Source organism: Lichtheimia ornata (genome assembly GCF_029851405.1).
Source record: "Lichtheimia ornata isolate CBS 291.66 chromosome Unknown scaffold00002, whole genome shotgun sequence".
Classification (NCBI taxonomy): domain Eukaryota; kingdom Fungi; phylum Mucoromycota; class Mucoromycetes; order Mucorales; family Lichtheimiaceae; genus Lichtheimia; species Lichtheimia ornata.
The window spans coordinates 1,231,580-1,249,783 of record NW_026695322.1 but is presented as its reverse complement, the minus strand read 5'-3'; the positions used below and the strand labels follow the sequence as shown (position 1 = coordinate 1,249,783).

At 43.8% G+C, this 18,204-nt stretch overlaps 7 protein-coding genes across 7 annotated transcripts; 5 read left to right on the top strand and 2 right to left on the bottom strand.

Moving 5' to 3' along the window:
• Positions 1 to 186: 186 nt before the first annotated feature.
• On the top strand, positions 187 to 1,263 carry O0I10_000938 (uncharacterized protein; the record flags this gene model as incomplete). The annotated part of the gene is made up of 3 exons (XM_058481037.1): positions 187 to 502; positions 575 to 646; positions 710 to 1,263. 3 exons carry the CDS (start codon positions 187 to 189, stop codon positions 1,261 to 1,263), a joined length of 942 nt encoding a protein of 313 aa, XP_058348601.1.
• Positions 1,264 to 2,074: 811 nt separating this feature from the next.
• On the top strand, positions 2,075 to 3,157 carry O0I10_000937 (uncharacterized protein; the record flags this gene model as incomplete). Its single annotated transcript, XM_058481036.1, has 1 exon — positions 2,075 to 3,157. The coding sequence occupies one exon, from the start codon at positions 2,075 to 2,077 to the stop codon at positions 3,155 to 3,157; it is 1,083 nt and encodes a 360-aa protein (XP_058348600.1).
• Positions 3,158 to 3,695: 538 nt separating this feature from the next.
• On the top strand, positions 3,696 to 4,449 carry O0I10_000936 (ribosomal protein L22; the record flags this gene model as incomplete). The annotated part of the gene is made up of 4 exons (XM_058481035.1): positions 3,696 to 3,735; positions 3,801 to 3,835; positions 3,898 to 4,229; positions 4,299 to 4,449. The coding sequence occupies 4 exons, from the start codon at positions 3,696 to 3,698 to the stop codon at positions 4,447 to 4,449; spliced, it is 558 nt and encodes a 185-aa protein (XP_058348599.1).
• A 196-nt stretch (positions 4,450 to 4,645) lies between these two features.
• On the top strand, positions 4,646 to 5,277 carry O0I10_000935 (uncharacterized protein; the record flags this gene model as incomplete). Its single annotated transcript, XM_058481034.1, has 5 exons — positions 4,646 to 4,690; positions 4,746 to 4,779; positions 4,850 to 4,951; positions 5,011 to 5,063; positions 5,122 to 5,277. 5 exons carry the CDS (start codon positions 4,646 to 4,648, stop codon positions 5,275 to 5,277), a joined length of 390 nt encoding a protein of 129 aa, XP_058348598.1.
• Positions 5,278 to 5,688: 411 nt separating this feature from the next.
• O0I10_000934 (uncharacterized protein) lies at positions 5,689 to 6,440 on the top strand (the record flags this gene model as incomplete). The annotated part of the gene is made up of 2 exons (XM_058481033.1): positions 5,689 to 6,165; positions 6,222 to 6,440. The coding sequence occupies 2 exons, from the start codon at positions 5,689 to 5,691 to the stop codon at positions 6,438 to 6,440; spliced, it is 696 nt and encodes a 231-aa protein (XP_058348597.1).
• A 129-nt stretch (positions 6,441 to 6,569) lies between these two features.
• On the bottom strand, positions 6,570 to 8,242 carry O0I10_000933 (uncharacterized protein; the record flags this gene model as incomplete). The annotated part of the gene is made up of 6 exons (XM_058481032.1): positions 6,570 to 6,964; positions 7,021 to 7,304; positions 7,379 to 7,442; positions 7,508 to 7,965; positions 8,029 to 8,092; positions 8,161 to 8,242. The coding sequence occupies 6 exons, from the start codon at positions 8,240 to 8,242 to the stop codon at positions 6,570 to 6,572; spliced, it is 1,347 nt and encodes a 448-aa protein (XP_058348596.1).
• A 617-nt stretch (positions 8,243 to 8,859) lies between these two features.
• O0I10_000932 (uncharacterized protein) lies at positions 8,860 to 10,373 on the bottom strand (the record flags this gene model as incomplete). Its single annotated transcript, XM_058481031.1, has 7 exons — positions 8,860 to 9,093; positions 9,146 to 9,299; positions 9,350 to 9,446; positions 9,510 to 9,756; positions 9,810 to 9,896; positions 9,957 to 10,124; positions 10,182 to 10,373. 7 exons carry the CDS (start codon positions 10,371 to 10,373, stop codon positions 8,860 to 8,862), a joined length of 1,179 nt encoding a protein of 392 aa, XP_058348595.1.
• Positions 10,374 to 18,204: the final 7,831 nt, after the last annotated feature.

Below are 18,204 nucleotides of genomic sequence, written 5' to 3'. Positions count from 1 at the left end.
GCTTCCCCCCGCATCAGATATCTGATGGGGGGATCTGATGGCTGTGCTTTAATCAGATTGGGCGGGCGGTGCAGCGTGTATCTGATATTGACATTCTCCCCTTTATATATATCGAGGTGATCAAATGGCCCTTTTTTGCATTACTCTCTTGATTCCCATTAAACAACAACAACAACAACAATAACGATGAGCTTCACTTTGCCACTTTACCGAAAAGCCATTACCGCCAGCATCGCTGCTGCACAATCTATGCCATCACGTTGCCGACGTACTGCTACCATGGCTACTGCACGAACCGTTTCTACACCAAACACCGTTGCCGATGACATGTTCCCCATTCATATGCATCCAAAGTCTCCAAGCAAGCTTGTCAATTTTACGTCTCATGAAGGAAAGCGATTGTTTCGTGGTGCTATGGATCAGGGTCATACTGAAAGCTTTTTCAAGCTCATGGGCAACTTTTCTACACAATCATCACCCATGTTGGGAGGTGTTAGTTCATGTAAGTACATAGTAGTCATTAAAAAGTAAATGGGAAATCTGATTTCTAACATGGTCGTGCAACCTATTATAGTGGCAATGGCACTCAATGCACTTGAAATCGATCCCAAGCGGCGTTGGAAAGGAAATTGGCGATGGTATTCAGGTAAGCAACACATTTGTGTCACCTGAGTATGAACATGTTACAGATGCTTATACATTGTGTTAGATGAACTCCTTGAAACATGTTCAAGCAAAGAAGAAGTGCTCTTGAGAGGCATGTCGTTTGATGAATTCAGCTGCTTGGCAAAGTCGCATTGCCATGTAGAAGCACGACGAGCTCGATTTACCCGATATCAACAATTCCTCAATGATTTGGAAGCCATCACTGCCAACAATAGCCGTCAAGTGATGGTGATTAGCTATTCTCGATCTCGTATTGGGCAAATGGGACAGCAAGGAGGTCATTTTAGTCCTATTGGTGGATACAACAAGGAAGAAAATATGGTGTTGATCATGGATGTTGCCCGTGGACAATATCCCAGCGTGTGGGTGGATGCCGAATTGCTGTTTCAATCAATGCAGGAGCGAGAATTGGACATGCTCGGTAAAAGCCGTGGCTATTTTTTGCTACAAGCGCCACAACAACATCAAGCATCCATGATGACAACGATGATGGATCGATCACCCAACAAGTGCAGTGGATGCTCAAGACAATGCAGCAAGCGATTTCAAATGCCTACTACAACTACCGCAGCAGCAGCAGCAACAGCGGCGCACTAACTTGGGCATCCCTTGGATGTACACTATGTATGTCCTCCCCCTTGATACCACCAAGAGTTCCCATCATCATCATCTTCATCTTCATACCATTGTGCATAATCACCCTTCATCATCATTGCTTTGTAACAAATATCACCTCCTTTGCATTTATTACTATTACTTGTAAATACATATCATCCGAATTTTTTCATTTGAAATGAGGGGGAATGAATGAATAACATGGGTTGTTGTTGTTGTTGGGGGAGAGAGAAAGGGTGGATGGGGGATTGTAAAAAAGTAAAAAGAAGGGAATGGATGGGGATGGAAGAGGGATAATAGATTTCAGCATGGGGGATGTGGTTACCAAGCTAGAGCCTAGAAGATTTTTCCACGCACGCACGCTGTTTGGTGCAAAAGTCTCTGTCTCCGAAGTGACTCACCTTTTTCCGGGTTGTTTGCCGAGCTGTGCTGCGGTTTGTCTTCTTTTTCGCCCAAAACGCACACTTTTTTTCTCCTCCTCCACTCTCACACACACAACACTCACACTCTCACACAAAGCACCTCTTTTTTCTCTTTTTGCATCCTTTTCATTCTTTTTTGTATATACCTTTCATTCTCTCTCTCTCTCTCTCTCTCTCTCTCTCTCTCTCCATACTCCCAGTTGCGTCTTTCTCAGCAGTCGCCATACTTGTACACTAGAATCTCGTAACAAGATCCTCCACGTATACACACTCTTGCACACATTTATACACACACACTCTCTCTATCTTTCTTTTCCATTTCTTCATTGCAAGCATTGACGTCTGCCATTCACCATCCCTTTACAACAACAATGGAAGTACGTGGTCGTATGGTCAACAAGCAACAAGTTGCCACTACTACTCGCTGGGTGAACAAGTCTACTACGGAAGCACGCTTTTCCAGTGACGATAATTTTTGCACCTTGACGAATGGTGTGGATACGGGAATGAAATCCAAGCGAGCTACATGGAATGACGTGGTATCCGCCAAACGTAAAGACGTCTCAGTGGGTGATGGAAATGATCCATTTGCTGGCATGAATTCTTTGGTCGATTATCAACAAGAGATTGAACGTCTCAAGACGCTGGTGCCCAAGGTTGACAAGAAGCGCGTTTCTGGATCATCAGCAGCAGCATCAGTAACAGCAGCAAAGAGCAACAACAAGGGCATGTCATCATTGCCGCCGCAGCAACAACAACACCAGCAACGCAATATGTGGTACGATTCGTTGCCGGTATCCACCCGATCAAAGCCCCGCTCTCCCTCTGTCGGTCCTTCATCCGAGCCAACCCTTTCTCAAACTTCGAGCATTGCTTCTGATGATGAAGGCACTTTGGAGCCTGAAGATCATGGAAAACCCACTGAAAGCATCACTGAAGAAGAAAAAGCCCGTTTCTTGGCATTCATGCGTAAATGGACCGGAGGATGTGGATGGCAAGCTTGGAGCAGCAACAACAACCATCCTACCTCACCTACTACTACAACAACAACTACTACTACTTCTACGACTACTACTATTGAACCCATCATCACCACCGAACCAACATCACTATGGACTGAAAGTGCTCCTTGGGAGTGCATCAGCACCAAACAATCCCATTTCAACAATCACCACCACCACCACCATCACACCAACGCTTTTTTTGATTCATATTCTCACCAACAGCATCATTCTTCTTATCCTACTCATCAATTATCTCCATCTTTTTACCATCATCAACATCAACAACAGCATCATCATCAACAACAACAACTCGATCAATCTCCTTACAATAACCATCCGCAACCTGTCGGCGCCGTCGGCCAACGATACCAATACCACGGCCCATCATCTCTCACCTCTACCCGCACTATGAGCAATAGAGGTCCTCCCTTTGGTGTCTTCGTGATCTAATTTCTCCTTGTATTTACTTTTCCCCCCCTCAACATTCCATATTGTAGCAACCCCCTCTTTCTTTTTGCGTTATATTGTTCCTCACTTATATTCATACTGCAAATTTCCTTTTCTCTCTCTCTCTCTCTCTCTCTCTCATACACTTAAATCAATACAAATACATTTAACTGCTCTGTTCTTTTTTTTATACTTTACAATCATCATTGTGTTTATTTATATGCAAGAACGGCTTATGAATTATACAGAGGTCTTGTGGACATCGAGATTTGGGGGAGGAAACGAGCGCAATGCGGGGCAATATAGTATCGGGTAGCCATTTCTAGGTCGGATGGTTTCACGACAATCCACTCCCCTCTTCTCATTTCTATAGGTAAGCTACTATCGATGAACGATCATCATGAATGGATGGATGAGTGGATGGATGGATTGAAAGGATGCGTGGATGGATATCGACGAGAATGATGAGATTGGGAAAAGAGGATGCTCTCTATATGGATTCTAATGCCGTTGCCATGGCGATAGTTGACGACAATTCGAAATGGTCAGATACGCTGCTACTCCGGCCGATGACTCGAAGGGTAAGAGAAAAAGAGATAAACGATGAGTCGTTCATGCCATGTATTGAAATGGGGGTCTTGTTTAGCTGCCAAGTCGCGTGGTTCTTATCTCCGTGTTCACGTAACGATATCGAGTATTCCATTCTACATGTATCTAGGCAACCCAACTAACACGTATTTCAGTTCAAGAACACCCACGAAGTTGCTGCTGCTATCCAAGGTTTGAAGCTTACTAAGGCTTACTCTTACTTGAAGAACGTCAACGAGCACAAGGAAGCTATCCCTTTCCGCCACTTTAACGGTGGTGTTGGCCGTACTTCCCAAGTCAAGCAATTCAAGACGACTCAAGGTCGCTGGCCCGTCAAGTCTATCAAGTTCGTTACTGACTTGCTCAAGAATGCTGAATCCAACGCCGAAGCTAAGGGTTTGAACGTTGAGGAACTTTACATTTCCAGCATCATTGTCAACCAAGCTCCTAAGCACCGTCGTCGTACTTACCGTGCTCACGGTAGAATGTAAGTTTGCGTGTATATATAAAAGGGATCACTGTGAGTATTAACATGGCATCATCATCATCATTTTAGCAACCCTTTCATGTCTTCTCCTTGTCACATTGAAGTCATCCTTACTGAGAAGGCTGAGTCGGTTCCCCAAGCTGCTGGCAAAAAGGTTGTTCGTTTGAATGCTCGTCAATTGGCTCGTAATGCTCGTCTCGCTGTTAACAACAAGCAGTAATTGGATCAAATAAAAATGAGAATTCATGATTGTATATATATACGTAAAGATTAATGTGAAGCTTGATAATGAGATTCATGCAACATGGTTGCACTGGTATTCCGATTCCAATCATACACAGTCACATCAGCCCATCATCTGAGTAAGCATGAGCGCGCTTTCTTCGGTGGTCTCTTTCATCCTCACAAGAAGAACCATGTCGACCGCTTTGGATATCAGAAACCCTCGTGTCTCGATCGAGGTAAAGCAACATTGTGTGTCATCCCATAACGACATGGGTTCTCATTGTATAATAGTACTGCACAAAATGTCGTTGGATGTTACGGGCAGGTGAGTCTATCTTACAACACGAGTCGCCTTCTTCTTTGTTGGGCTTATCGATATCATTGTTGTTGAATAGCATGGTTTGGTCAGGAACTGCTTACGACATTTGACACAAAGATTGGTGAGCTGGCTCTTATCCCTGGTGATTCAGCAGTGTTCCGCGTCAAAGTAAATGATGGTGAGTAAACATGATACGGTGTCTTTTTTTCAATAGCGTTCTCACTCATTGCTTATTAGTATTGATTTGGGACCGTAAAGAGAAAGGACGATTCCCCGAAGTCAAAGAAGTGGTAGGTTGCTATGAGAACATGGTTGGATGGCAACGAACTTGACATCGCGTCGCTATAGAAACAACTTGTTCGAGATATCATTGCCCCCGATATGCCACTTGGTCATTCGGATCGGAAAAAGCCAGCAAGTACGAACGATGATAAGGAGACTAAGCAGCAACCAAAGGAAGAAAGCAAGCAAGACAACCAAGTATGCACTACTTGCGTCGAGTAGTTTTATCATCCCCCCCCCTTGCCACTTGAGAGGCGTTGTTTATTATTAGATTGGACAATGAATAGGTTTTGAATCCCAAGTTTCTTCATGTATCATAACTAAAATGCTTGTCATGGATGTCTTTTATTGATCTTCAAGTTCTCCTTTGTGACTCTGACAGCTAACTAGGATGAGAGATGGCCCTTTCTTTCCTTCATTAGAGGAAGGGTTATGATCTACTGGTATCAAGTCTTTTACACATTCCCACCTAAAATGGCATTAAGGGACACAAAAAGAAGAGCCAACCCTGTACACTTGGATCCAAAGATATGTGTTGTTTGTCACACCAAATGCTGGGATTTCCGAGTCATTTATCACAGGCAACTTGGCACCGCCACACAAGACACTCCCTCCTTTTTCCCAGTGAGCCTTATGACCGACACCTTTCATAACAACAATAACCGTTACGATTCTGCAAATGACAGCAATGCTATTCCTGATTTGTTTCCGCCGTTGGGAGAAGCTCTCCAGTTTGATTCCATGACCATATCCACTCACCAAGACAAGCATTCTGACAACGCCTCGGATGATGTCCTCTGGAATGAGTATCGCAACAACAACAACAACACGACGAGCTCGTCAACACCACCCATCCAATCTTCAGTCGCCAGCTCTAGCAATAGCAACAACAATAATAATAATGCAACGGCTGAATCATCTTCTGGAGGTGTATTCAACATCTCATGGGGTGGTGGCAACGACCGCCCACCTGCCGAATTACATCTTGATCAAGAGACTGAACTTGTATCTCGGAAACCGCTGCCGAAACCACGTGGTGTAAGAAGGCTCCCTGAACCTGAACCAGCAGAGGATGGCACTTTAGATGAAGACACTTTGCGACGTCGAAGGGTATGTATATATATATCTTATGGATGTGGCAGCTTGACTGATTCATTTTGAAATAGAACACCTATGCTGCTCGTCGATCTCGCATGAAAAAGTTCCTCAAGATTGAATACCTTGAAAACAGGGTGAATCAACTTCAAACGGAAAATGCAAAGCTGGTTCTTAATAATGCATTGCTTGAATCTGAAAAACGAGGTTGGGCCGCCAAGGAAGCTGAATACATTCGACGCCTAAAGTTGCTTGAAGAATCCTCTCAATGCCATCATCATGACGCTTGAACGCATCATCCCTTTTGTAAATAGACTTTTCATTTATGTATATCCCATCATTCACCCCTTTCTGCATTTGTATACACACACGTATTATATATATAAACTTTGTAAAAAAATGGATTTTATATGATGATCTCATGCCTTTTCCTCATTCAAGAGGCGCAGTGTCTTTTGTACTTCAGCACGTCGTTCATCCAAAAGGGTTTCTAATTCTCGTTTCTTGCTTCGTACATCATCCACGATCCTGTTCAGTCGACGCACGGCATCCCTGGCAGCTTCAATGTCACGTTCCTGTTTACGTATTTTATCATCCACATCGGCTTGTTCTGTCAACTGTCGTAGCTTGTAATCGTATAGAGCTTGGAATTGATCACGCAATGGACGAGAAGAAAATGATTCATAAGAGTCATCATCTTTGGGTGCAGCTGTAGCAGCACGACGTTCAGCTTGCTTGACTTGTTCTTTGAGATCAGCCAATTCACGCTTCAACATGTCCTCCTCATCATATTTGTTGCCCTTGACAGATGAACCTAATTCCCATACATGTTATTACAATAATCCACTTTACCAAAAGAGAGACATGTACCTTTGGATGTGAGAGATGTACTTGCCGCACCTAATCGGTTGACATAGCTATCTGCCAATTGAGCACTCTTGGACATTGGGGTATTGTTGCCCTTGCGTGCACCTGTGCCAGCACCGGGACGCTCACCAAGATCAGCAGCATATTCACCAGCAAAGGCATCATGCAAATCGGGTGGCAATTCTTTGGGCATGGGTGCACCTTTTGTTCGTTGGTTGAGAAGATGGAAAAATGTAAGGCATTGATCCTGAGTAAGCGATTGAGAATGATTGACATTGACAAGTGTCCTATCATAGACATATATATAATCGTTCAAGTCATCTGTTGATCCAACGTACACATATGCAAAAGAGACACTCACCATGCAGCTGATAGATCAGTACGCGACAATCCCAAGGTTGAATAAAAATCCTCCATCTGGCCAACTAGGGTGATTCACATCAATTGGCTACTGTCCCTTCTCCTTTTCAACAGTGTTTGTAATACTCACATCGAACTCTTCCACTATCGTTTGCGTATTTGGCGTAAATGTTTTGGTATGCAATCATGTCGTCGGATGACATGTCCCAACTAAACTCGACAGCAGGCGATGATGCTTGTGTGTATCCAGTGTATTGAGGCATTTGTGGTGATGGCGTGTATTGTTGTTGTTGTTGATAGTATCCAGTTGCTTGGGGTGCAACAGGTGCTGGCGAACCTTGATAGCCTGTAGCTTGGGGTTGAATACCAGTGGGCTGTGGTTGCTGGATACCCGTCGCCTGGGGATAGACACCTGTAGGCTGTGGTTGCTGTACACTGGCAACGAGATGACCCTTGTTGGCTGGCACCATGTTGGGAGGCAAGCTCATGGGTGGTTCGACACCATTAATGCAATCAAAGGTAAGGTGCATGGCGATACAGAACTCTTCGAAATCAAGGCTGCCATCCTTGTCAATGTCGGCAAGATCCCTTTGTTTGTCGTCTCAACGTAAGCCTACTTTTGCTAGCCATTCAAAGCATTCCATAGCTTACCAGATGCGTTCAAGTCGATGAGGAGGGAGATTGGAACTAAGAAGCACATCGCGAGCAGTGGACCCTGATGGTTGCAGGAATACAAAGGTAAGGCGTCATCTCGTAAAGTCGTTGAAACAAAGAATAACGTACCAGGCATATAACCATTGACCTGACCGCGTGCTTGAAAAATCTCGGCATATTTTGCTCTTTCAGCTTGGGATATGGCAGACATGGTGTAAAGTGTCGAGAAACCTTGGAGGAGAAAGGGAAAAAAAGAAGCAATCCATATCAGGCAATGGCAACCATGCTCAATAAATTGCGCTCATTCAATTCATCCCGCTATTTGGATAATGCAGTCCACCACTTGTACCTTTGTTTCCTTTGTTGATGTGTATATGGATACGTGGTATTTGAATGGGTGGTGGTCATCTCTTGTACAAAAAGACCTCGTACTTGGAAGACAAGGAGGAAACCTTGGTGTATTAGATGTCTCTCCTCCTTTGCAATGGATTTACCAACAGACACCAACAAAGCTTATCAAAGTATCTGATTTATTTGAGCAACGTTTCTAGATGTATCATTCTTTCATTTAAGCACTCCTTTTCCCTACCCACAACCATTTATCATCTAAACCTTGCTTGTAAATGATAACGATTTTCGATGCCAAACGGGTACCGACTTTGCAAAGCCAACTACGCTTAGGGGTTAACACATTCGCAACCGTAACCAATAACTATCCAACTCGTGTACGTCAACATCGCTCTCTTCTTTCCTCAAATCCCATTCATCCAAAACATCCAACATGACCAGCTCTTCATGAAGATCAAGTTTTATTATCACCAACATTGTCTAATTGCTGCTTGATCCTTGTTGTGCTCTAGGGCCACCAATATCATGACTTGTCTCGCCATCAAGATACCTCTGTGTAAGAAACACATTGACATGTCCAGCACGCGATACTCGAATCTCTCTCCATGGTGCATTCCACGTGATCGAATATGTAACTGTAGGATCATCTTCTGTCACAACCTTTTTGAGCCAATCCAGAAATTCATTTGCAAAATTCATGCACGCTGAAGCATCCTATAATGGTTCTTAGCACATGGACCTGCAATCCCTTATATGAAATCCTTACCCATGCACCTGTGCCATGTCTCACTTTGCGTGGGATTTCCAATGTTTTGAAAGTCTCCAAATGACTCAATACACCATCGTCGTCTCGAAACCCGCAAATCACCTTGGGAACACCAATCAAAAATGACTGCGCCCAAAACTTGAGAAGCTTAAAACTGAACAAGGATTAATACGATACCTTGATGATAGCTGCTTTTTGACCTACCGTTCAAAGTTTTCCTTTTGTCTCTGGGTATCCATCCTCCTTGACGTCTTGAGCTCGACGTATTGCCGTAAAAGATTGCCATCCTTTGGTTTCTCGCCTATTAGACATATACCTCAAGTAAGTAACATTGTTATCCACCCATTTAAAATACGCGTCTTGCCTTCAATGCAATCCACTTCAGCTCCCATTGCAATTGTGTTTCTGCCAAGCCTCGTTTTCACCGCCACACAATATTGGACATTGGTATTAGGCACATCATCTGGATCCGGTACCCCCTTTGGTTCGGTTGCCGTGCACATGGATTCAAAGCTGTATCCCCAATAGGACATCAACCTTTGACGTTCTGACATGGTCTGTTCTTGTCGTAGCTTTTGCTCGGTTGCTTGCTCTTCCATAAAGATGGTATTCTAATCATGTTGTTAAGTGCTTATGCATATACAATGATAGACAATTTGTGTACCTTGTATCGCGTTGCACGTAGCTCCCAGGGTTCGTTGCGAGTGAAAGGAGTACAAAAGATCTTGGTCATGATCCCACGCCATGTGACCTATAAAACCAGTCATTGTCAATAGTAGATCTCCCCCAAGAGAAGATGATCCATACGTACAATATCAACATGATCCACATCGGGTGATCCATTCAAACGTGCCGTCGTCAATGTATCCAGCAAAGTATCCAAATGTTCAGGCACGGACTCATCACGCTTGATGAAACGATCATATCCACGGCTAAGACAAGGTCCTGGTGAAGATAGCTTTGGCTCGATATAGTATTTCTGGTAAGGGTCGACCTCGTTAACAAGGGGTATAGTGTTGCTCATTTATATACACACTAGTTCTCGTTGATCGAACCACACCCGACGATTGGCATCGATGCTGTATGATTGTATCTCGACAGGCTGCTTGTATTCTGGACATTTGCCGCTATAACGATGCGATGGGAATACTGGGAACGAATGGGCTGTCGATTGACGCTTTGCAGCTGGTGACAAGTCTGTGCTCGTGGAACAAGGTCGTTTTGACATTTTAAGTTAAAGAAAGGGCACTTGTAGAGGACAGCCAAATTCCCCGCCGCATTATGGACCCTTTGTACCTCATTCACGTGACTAACGCCAGCTACGTACTAATGGTAAGCACACAGCCAACACACGTCTTACTTCATGACCAACGTTGTCATCAACGCAAGCGCATTGAATGCATGTGCAGCATAAATAAATTTGATTCCTTCTTCATCAAAGAAGCAAGTTTCCACATTGGCCAATATGCAATAACTCTGCCAAAAGTGCTTCGATCTTCTGTGTCATCCACGATAACTACGTGTCTTTTTCTTTGATTCTTTATACACACCCCCGAACAGCTTGCTATAACCGTTAATGTGGTATTCACTGCAACCCCGAAACACCACAACCATCCTCATTATCCTGCTCCAGCCCATCATCCCCATCCTTCAACTTTCATGATCCGAGAGGATTTGACTGAAAAACGCTCAAACACAGAAGTATCGCCCAATATGAGAAAAATCATTTTGCAAAGTTATTTGTAAACTGCCAGCTAATAGCCCATTCCTCCCATTCACCTTTGTTGTCCAAAACAATGCATGTGAACGATTGTCTTGCGCCAGCCCAGCATGTTCATCCTTCAACTTCCTTGATTCGAGCTAACCTTGGTAGTAAGGTAATGGCTGTTGTTGGATCATCATTATCATGTAAAGTGTAAAATGGCACACACCCTTTTGCTATACGTGGGGATCATTCGCTTCATTCACGTGTATCTATTGTCTATTACGAGGATGATGATGGGTGGATAGTGTGTGTATAGGATAATTGAGTGGCCTCAGTGTAATAGCAGTAGGGGAATTTAAACTTGGGGGACAGCAGCTCCACAACTTGAGACAACGCTTCTCTTCTTTTTCTCCCACCTTTCCTTATTCCTTTCACGACATCTCGATCAAGGTAATGTGTTATCAAAGAGTGATCTTGTTGGCTGTGAGGTGTTAATGTAGTTCTGAACATGCATTGTCAGGGAGAGTGAGTGTGTCCAAGTGCTGAGGAATGAGCGTGGTTGGTGGTTGGTGGTTGCCATGGCGATATCGTTGCTTCCTCTTGTTCGTTGCTATTCCCGCTCTACGCTTGGTGTCAACAGGTACATTCAGAGTCCAATGTTGCAGCCGACTTGGTTACCATTGACGCGTCAGCTTGTATAGAGGGCAAGTTTGGTTTCAAGACGTTGGCTGGTTTGGCGTTTTGTTTCGGCTGAACTATACTACACTATGGTTTTCGGTTTCCAGTAACCAACAACAACGAGTCTTTGTGTATATGGAAAAGGCAAGTACAATGAAACAAACAATGAAAAGGGTGTTTTATTGTGTGTGTGCTAATAATGAATTGAATAGGTTTCTTTGGTCAGGCAATGCAATTTGAGGCATCATCATCATCTCTTGGGGTTCGAGTCCCAGCCTGTATCAAGTGGCCGCTGCGTCGCTCTGCACTAGCCAAGTGTGCTGGAAAAAGCTTATTGGAACGTGTCCAGGGCTCTATAGGCCTGCGTATGAGCTGATGGGTCGATGACGATGGGTTGTTGGAAGAGCATGGTCGCCGTGTTGAGGTAAAAGGGGATTTGCAACAGCTTGTGAATGTGTTTAACCAACACGCTCTTCTCGTGATAGGCTCGTTCTTTCTCTTGAGGATTTCTTTTCATGAGGTGGGAAAATGATTGGAAGGATTGGAGATCATTCTTTCTTTGGGGAGGATGAATGAGGACAACTATGAGCCTGGACTCTACGTAAGTGAGTCCTTCCTTGCCATGGATCGAACTGGCCTTGCGTGATTCGTGCAGTGCCTTCTCAAGAACAAGGGATCGCCCAACGTTGCTCGTATGGTGGTGATTTGGTTTGTGAATTCCTTCTGATTTGCTTTCTTCCTTAGAGAGGATCGCCTAACGGTATACCAAATCGTCATCATTCCCGGTACCAGATGGTCTAACTTGCCTGCTTTCTTATTTGTAGAGACGACGATTACGATGATTACCGCATTCACAACAATGACGATTACGATGATCACCCCATCCACAACAATGACGATTACGATGATCACCCCATCTACAACAATGACAATGATGACGACAACGAGATTCAAAGGAAGCCTACAAGATCCCATTCTTTTTAACTCGTGTATTTTTGGATGTTGGTGTGACGGATGAGATTGACGACTGATGACGAGTACGAGTAGTAATGATGACGGAGGACGACTACGACGATGGTGGTGGCAATGTACAGCACATAGCAAGATAGCTAGATGAAATAAAGCATTGTTTATTTATTACACGCTTGTTGGAGGTTGCTAGCTTGTGGATTACATACTATTGCTTCGAAGATGGAATAATAAAGGTGGTCCGGTTATCGGTCATGCAAGAAGTACATGGCTTTTGTAATATAATAAGGAGGAGTGGGAAGTGGGATGAGCTCGAGAAGAGAAAAAGTGAAGAGATCCCTCCATTGGGTTTCAGGATGAGTGACTCATTCAATATGTATACGTATCTTTTTACATATACAAATTGGTTTATGCAGCTCCACCTTCTCCTGCATGCAAACGTGATACATACCTTGACACACCTTCATTACTGGATGCTGTTTTACTTACGTATCTTCACAAAAGGCAATCATCATCACCATCCATTTGTGTAGCAACCTGTCAAGGACGCGTTTGTGTAACCACCACGTGCCGTTGTAGTGAAGGATGACAGCCCAGCATGTGATGAAGCAGCCCAAAATGAAAAGACCGGCATCCGAGACCTCACCCCAACATCCCACAAACCATGCATAATATCAGTAAAACAATCTTTCCATGTAGTGCAATTTTATCCAAAGTATATAAATAACCCCACATCAAATAAAGAACCAAGAGTGATCTTCCCAAGTTTTGTGTGTGCCTTTGTGTGTGCCTTGCCGGCTAGTGTGTGTGTTTCTATTCGAAGGAGTATATACCCATATTCCCATTCTATTTCCCATCATTGTGCAATCCTATCATACATCATCTCTGTTTCCTCCCCTGTTCCATATCATATCTTTCCCGTCATTGTATCTCTTTACGTGTGTATTTGTTGAGACCTTTCGAGTCATCCCTAATAGCAGTTGTGCACCAAAGGGTGCTTGATAGTAGATAGATGACTTTGTACATGGACACCTCGACTCATATGGCAGGGTATACACATTCAGGCCTTGCTGCTGGGCACGTTCCGTTTCCTTTATTTCACCGTTCCACTCAGCTCTTCATCTTTCCGTTAATGCAGCCGACACCATCCACTAGGAAAAAGCAACTCCATCACGCTTACAGCATAGTGAAAACATAAAGACAGTCATATCTCAAAATTTCGCAATGAAACGTGGGGTTTTGAATAGAGCAATGGGCTCGGCTTGGCCGACAGCACCTTGTGTGAAAGTTTCGCGTTCAATGTCGCAAACAGCCCAAAAAATATTTTTTGGTCGTCGTCGAAGAGGTCGACCCCCAGATCTAGTTTGGCTGGTGGCGACTTTGCGAAATCTGGGATTGGCAAGCTCGATCGTGAAACTGGCACCCAAGGTACAGTTGGTCAAGCCGAGCACATTGCTCTATTCAAAACCACACGTTTCATTGTAAAGTTGGGAGATACAGGCACCTTTATGTTTGTAAGCGTGATGCTATATGAGAAGTGGTCTTTGTTTAATGTAAAGTAGTATGACTATAATAGAGCAAAAGATGCAGAGGGCGTGTTTGTGTAACTTGAGTCATTCAGCACAGGCGATGCATGATTCTTGTACACTATTTAGAAATAGTTCAAAATGCCAGCTAATAACCTAGTCCTCCCATTCTCCATTGTTGTCCAATCCAATGCATACGAACGATTGTCCTGCTCCAGCCCAGCATGCCCATCATTCAACTTTCTTGATCCGATGAGATTTGACTGAAAAACGCTCAAACACAGAACATCATCCAATTTCACAAACATCATTTTGCAAAGTTATTTGTAAACTGCCGGCTAATAGCCCATTCCTCCCAATCACCTTTGTTGTCCAATCCAATGCATACGAAAGATTGTCTTGCTCCAGCCCAACATGCCCATCCTGCAACTTCATGATCCGAGAGGATTTGATTGAACAACGCTCAAACAAAGAAGTATCATCTAACTTGAAAAAAATCTACTTAATTTCCAGGTCTTCCACTCCCAGCCTCATGTCTCTTCCTCCCATTCTCAACTGCTGCCCCATTCAAGTACAACTACCACCATGCGAACTATTGTCCTGCTTCAACCTACCATGTCGCTCCAACAACTGCCTTGATCCGAAAAACATTGAATGAATAGCAACCCCATGGCGTGTACACAGCCTTGTTGTCACTCTTCTACAACACACGCTCTGACGCGCTTCCCTGCCGCAATCCAATGTAACAGTATTCAATGCACCAGTTGCTATTAACAAGCTCTTTACTCTATCGTATCCCACAGCGTTCTTTACTTGCAGCAACGCGTCTTACAGTCTTTTCACGTGAACAGCAGATAGCCATTGTATAGAAACAGCTTTATTTACTGTAGCAACTTGCTTCAATACATACGAATTACAATGGATATGGATCAGAATGATGCAATGCTTTGGTACATGTGATGGAAGGAGGTGGATCCATTGACAGGTTTGGTTCGCTTGGCCCATTTAGAACGTGATGTCTAGTTTGAATGACGCACTATCAGCCATCAACTACGCCACAATACAAGGAGTCTTCAACTGGTTGAGCTGCGATGGAAAGTGACTCAAGAAGAGAGGGACCAAGGATCGATGGGAAATGGAGCGCATCAGCAGCGATATTAGTTTGCAATGGTTATGGATGGAAGGATGCGATCAAGTGCAATGATGAGAAGTCCTGGAATGTTGCTTTGGTTACTTGGCGCGTCATCAGCAGGAACGATCGATCGTGTCACATGAATACGGCTGAGGATGGTGATGGATTGGATGGAATTGAGAAAAGGGCTTATATCTTTGACGAAAGGAGGTGTTTCACAGCAATGGATGATATTGGGATACTGGAGCCAAAGCATACAGCACCTACTTTGCAACCATGGATGAAAGGTGATCATGGCGACAGCAATCAAGAAAAGGATGACGCAATTATCCCTGGTGACTATATACTGTGCTTCGCCCATAGCCTATTCAATTTGGATATATTTTTCCCTTATATATCTTGTATCTACTTGATAAACATCCACAATACCGTGTCTACCTGTTCTTCGACTTTTTATTAAATGAAAATTGGATCCAACATAATACTTTGGGTATCCTACTATTAGCTCAGATGTGCAAGGGATGGATCACTTGGTTGTTTTCTGCATTGAAAAGGGGACAACAAATTGAAGGGTGGAAAGCGAGATATCATGTTTGGTAGGGGTTACACAGTAGGTTACACAAGTTTGTTCAGGGGTGAAGTTGCATAATAACTCATGGATTGATGTAATGCGCACAGACCTAATAGCTTAATTACGAGGGCTGTTCTCAATTGAAGTCTTGAGTAGTGATCATTCTTATTGAGCTAAGAATATAGGGTATTGTGGGGGGTTACGTATAAACAGTAATAGCTGTAGCAAGCGGGGTGGCATGGAGTGCACGAATTGGAGCGAACAGGAGGAACAAAGAGACCACTCTTCTTCACTTCCACTTCACAAAAAAGGTAAGCTTGTCTCCATTTACAAACTACAACGCGTTAATTGCTGGCATTCCTTCCAATGTACAGCATTCATTGGGTGAACATGTGGTCAATGGCGACACATTCCAGTTGCAGACATTCAACAACAAGTACACGCGCGATCTGCCCATGACTCAAGCTTCCATTGCAATACAACATGTACGTTCAATCGCTGCATTACTTTATTATTCAAGTTGGACATTGAGGTACTAAAGTTCACGTGTAGTTTGCTGTTCTCTCGTTTATACAAGATCCAAAGGGGGCATCGTGTGTCCTGTGTATTCTTTTCATGGTTGCCATCAAGGAGAGGTCCCAACACAGTGTTACTTTGGGTATGTCGACATGAAAAGCGAATGCTATCCTTGTTATCTTACATTGCTTTTATGGTAGGTTGAACATGTTGGATGATGATGCCTCTGGCAGCAACAAGATACGGATCTCAAAGCAAGAACGCTGTACGTTGGCTCAATGGTATGCGTGGTATTGGATCTACAAAGCGAAACCTGTTAATTAACGAGACTTACAGTGAAACAGCAGCAAGACAATATGGATGACATGGAGATACGGCTTTATTTGAGGCATTGATGCTATTGAGGAATACCACAAGGTCTTCACATTGCCTCTTTTAGGTGTAGGCAACAAAGCGTGTGGATTGGTTTTAGCATTATCTCACATTTGCGTTTATGGTAGGTTGAACATGTTGGATGATGTTACCTCTGGCAGCAACAGGATACGGATCTAGAAGCGAGATGCTGTATGGTTGGCTCAACTAGTATGCGTGGTATTGGATCTACAAAAGCGAAACCTGTGAATTAACGAGACTTGCGGAGACGAAACAGCAACAAGAACATTAATATGAATGACATGGAGATACGGCTTTATTTGAGGCAATGGTGCTATTGAGAAATACCACAAGGTAAGAGTGTTCATTATTGAGTTTGTCCCTTCAAGTGTGCTTACCAAACAACACACGGTGGCAGATCCTCTTTCGGCGATATTATCATTATCACGGCTGCACGTCAAGGACGTCATTGTACTACACTTTCCTGTGGAGCTCTACATGTTGTGCCCGGGGACAGTGCGACTCATGTTGCGGCCTCAGGGATTTAAAAATGCATCCTCTGTTCGCACGGCTCCATCGTTTTACGGCTATTGATCTCCTTGCCTTTAGAGAGAAGATGGTATCTCTATTGATGTACTTCATCGCGTTGATCCACTGGAGAGTGCCGGTACAATGACGTTTCTTTGGCTGTGCGCTTTTATCATTACTTTACATCCTGATTGCCTATGTGGTTCCCAAGTCTGCGGGTGACGATTGCGTGATTCAGGTATGTAGGACTCTCGTGCTTTTGGAGAACTTTGCTGAAACGCCTACCATTATTTAGAGGGACCATTGCAGAGAGCTGCTTGTCTTTTGGTGCTTTGGAGTTTACAAGATCACAGCGATGATTGCTAAGTATTGTTGGATGAGTTTGGACAATTGTTTATAGTGCATCTTTTATAGGTGAATCATATCCGCAATTGGTGTTTGTTGTCATCAATCTCTATCACGTCTCTAATGGCTCGTTACCAAGCAACCGGCGATTTGCCTGAAGGGGCATCCAACGCACGTCTCTTATGAGTGGATTGTATAAGCAACTAGCAACAGCACGCATATCTTTGGTACCATATCAACCCTCATCCCATCACCTGGTGCTTCCCATTACCTGCAATTTGGTGGTCCTCCTGAAACAAAGGTCTCTTATCGATCGATCGTGTCAGCAACAGGGAGCAGCTTTTCTATCTTTGGTGCATGTTCTGATGGTTCGGGTTGTATCAGCAACTCCTTTGATGGATCTCTACAACTATACGTGTCTCATGGTTGGATCATGTCATCAACAAGCAATGAGAGGCCCGCGTTGACATCTTTGGTGTTACCAAGGTCATTTATGCATCTCCTCAAAGCATTCATCGTCAAGCTGCATTCGATTTCCAATGAAAAACGATTGCCATTCACATTGCTCTTTAGCCATATGTACGTCACTCCGCAGCTAGGATCTGGTTTGGGCTTTTCGATGCACAATGCTTTCTCGATTTGCATGTGGTCTTGGGCAGCAAGGATTGTCTTCGTTGTCTCCCTTTGTAAGGGCTCTTCGGCATCATGTAAGTATGC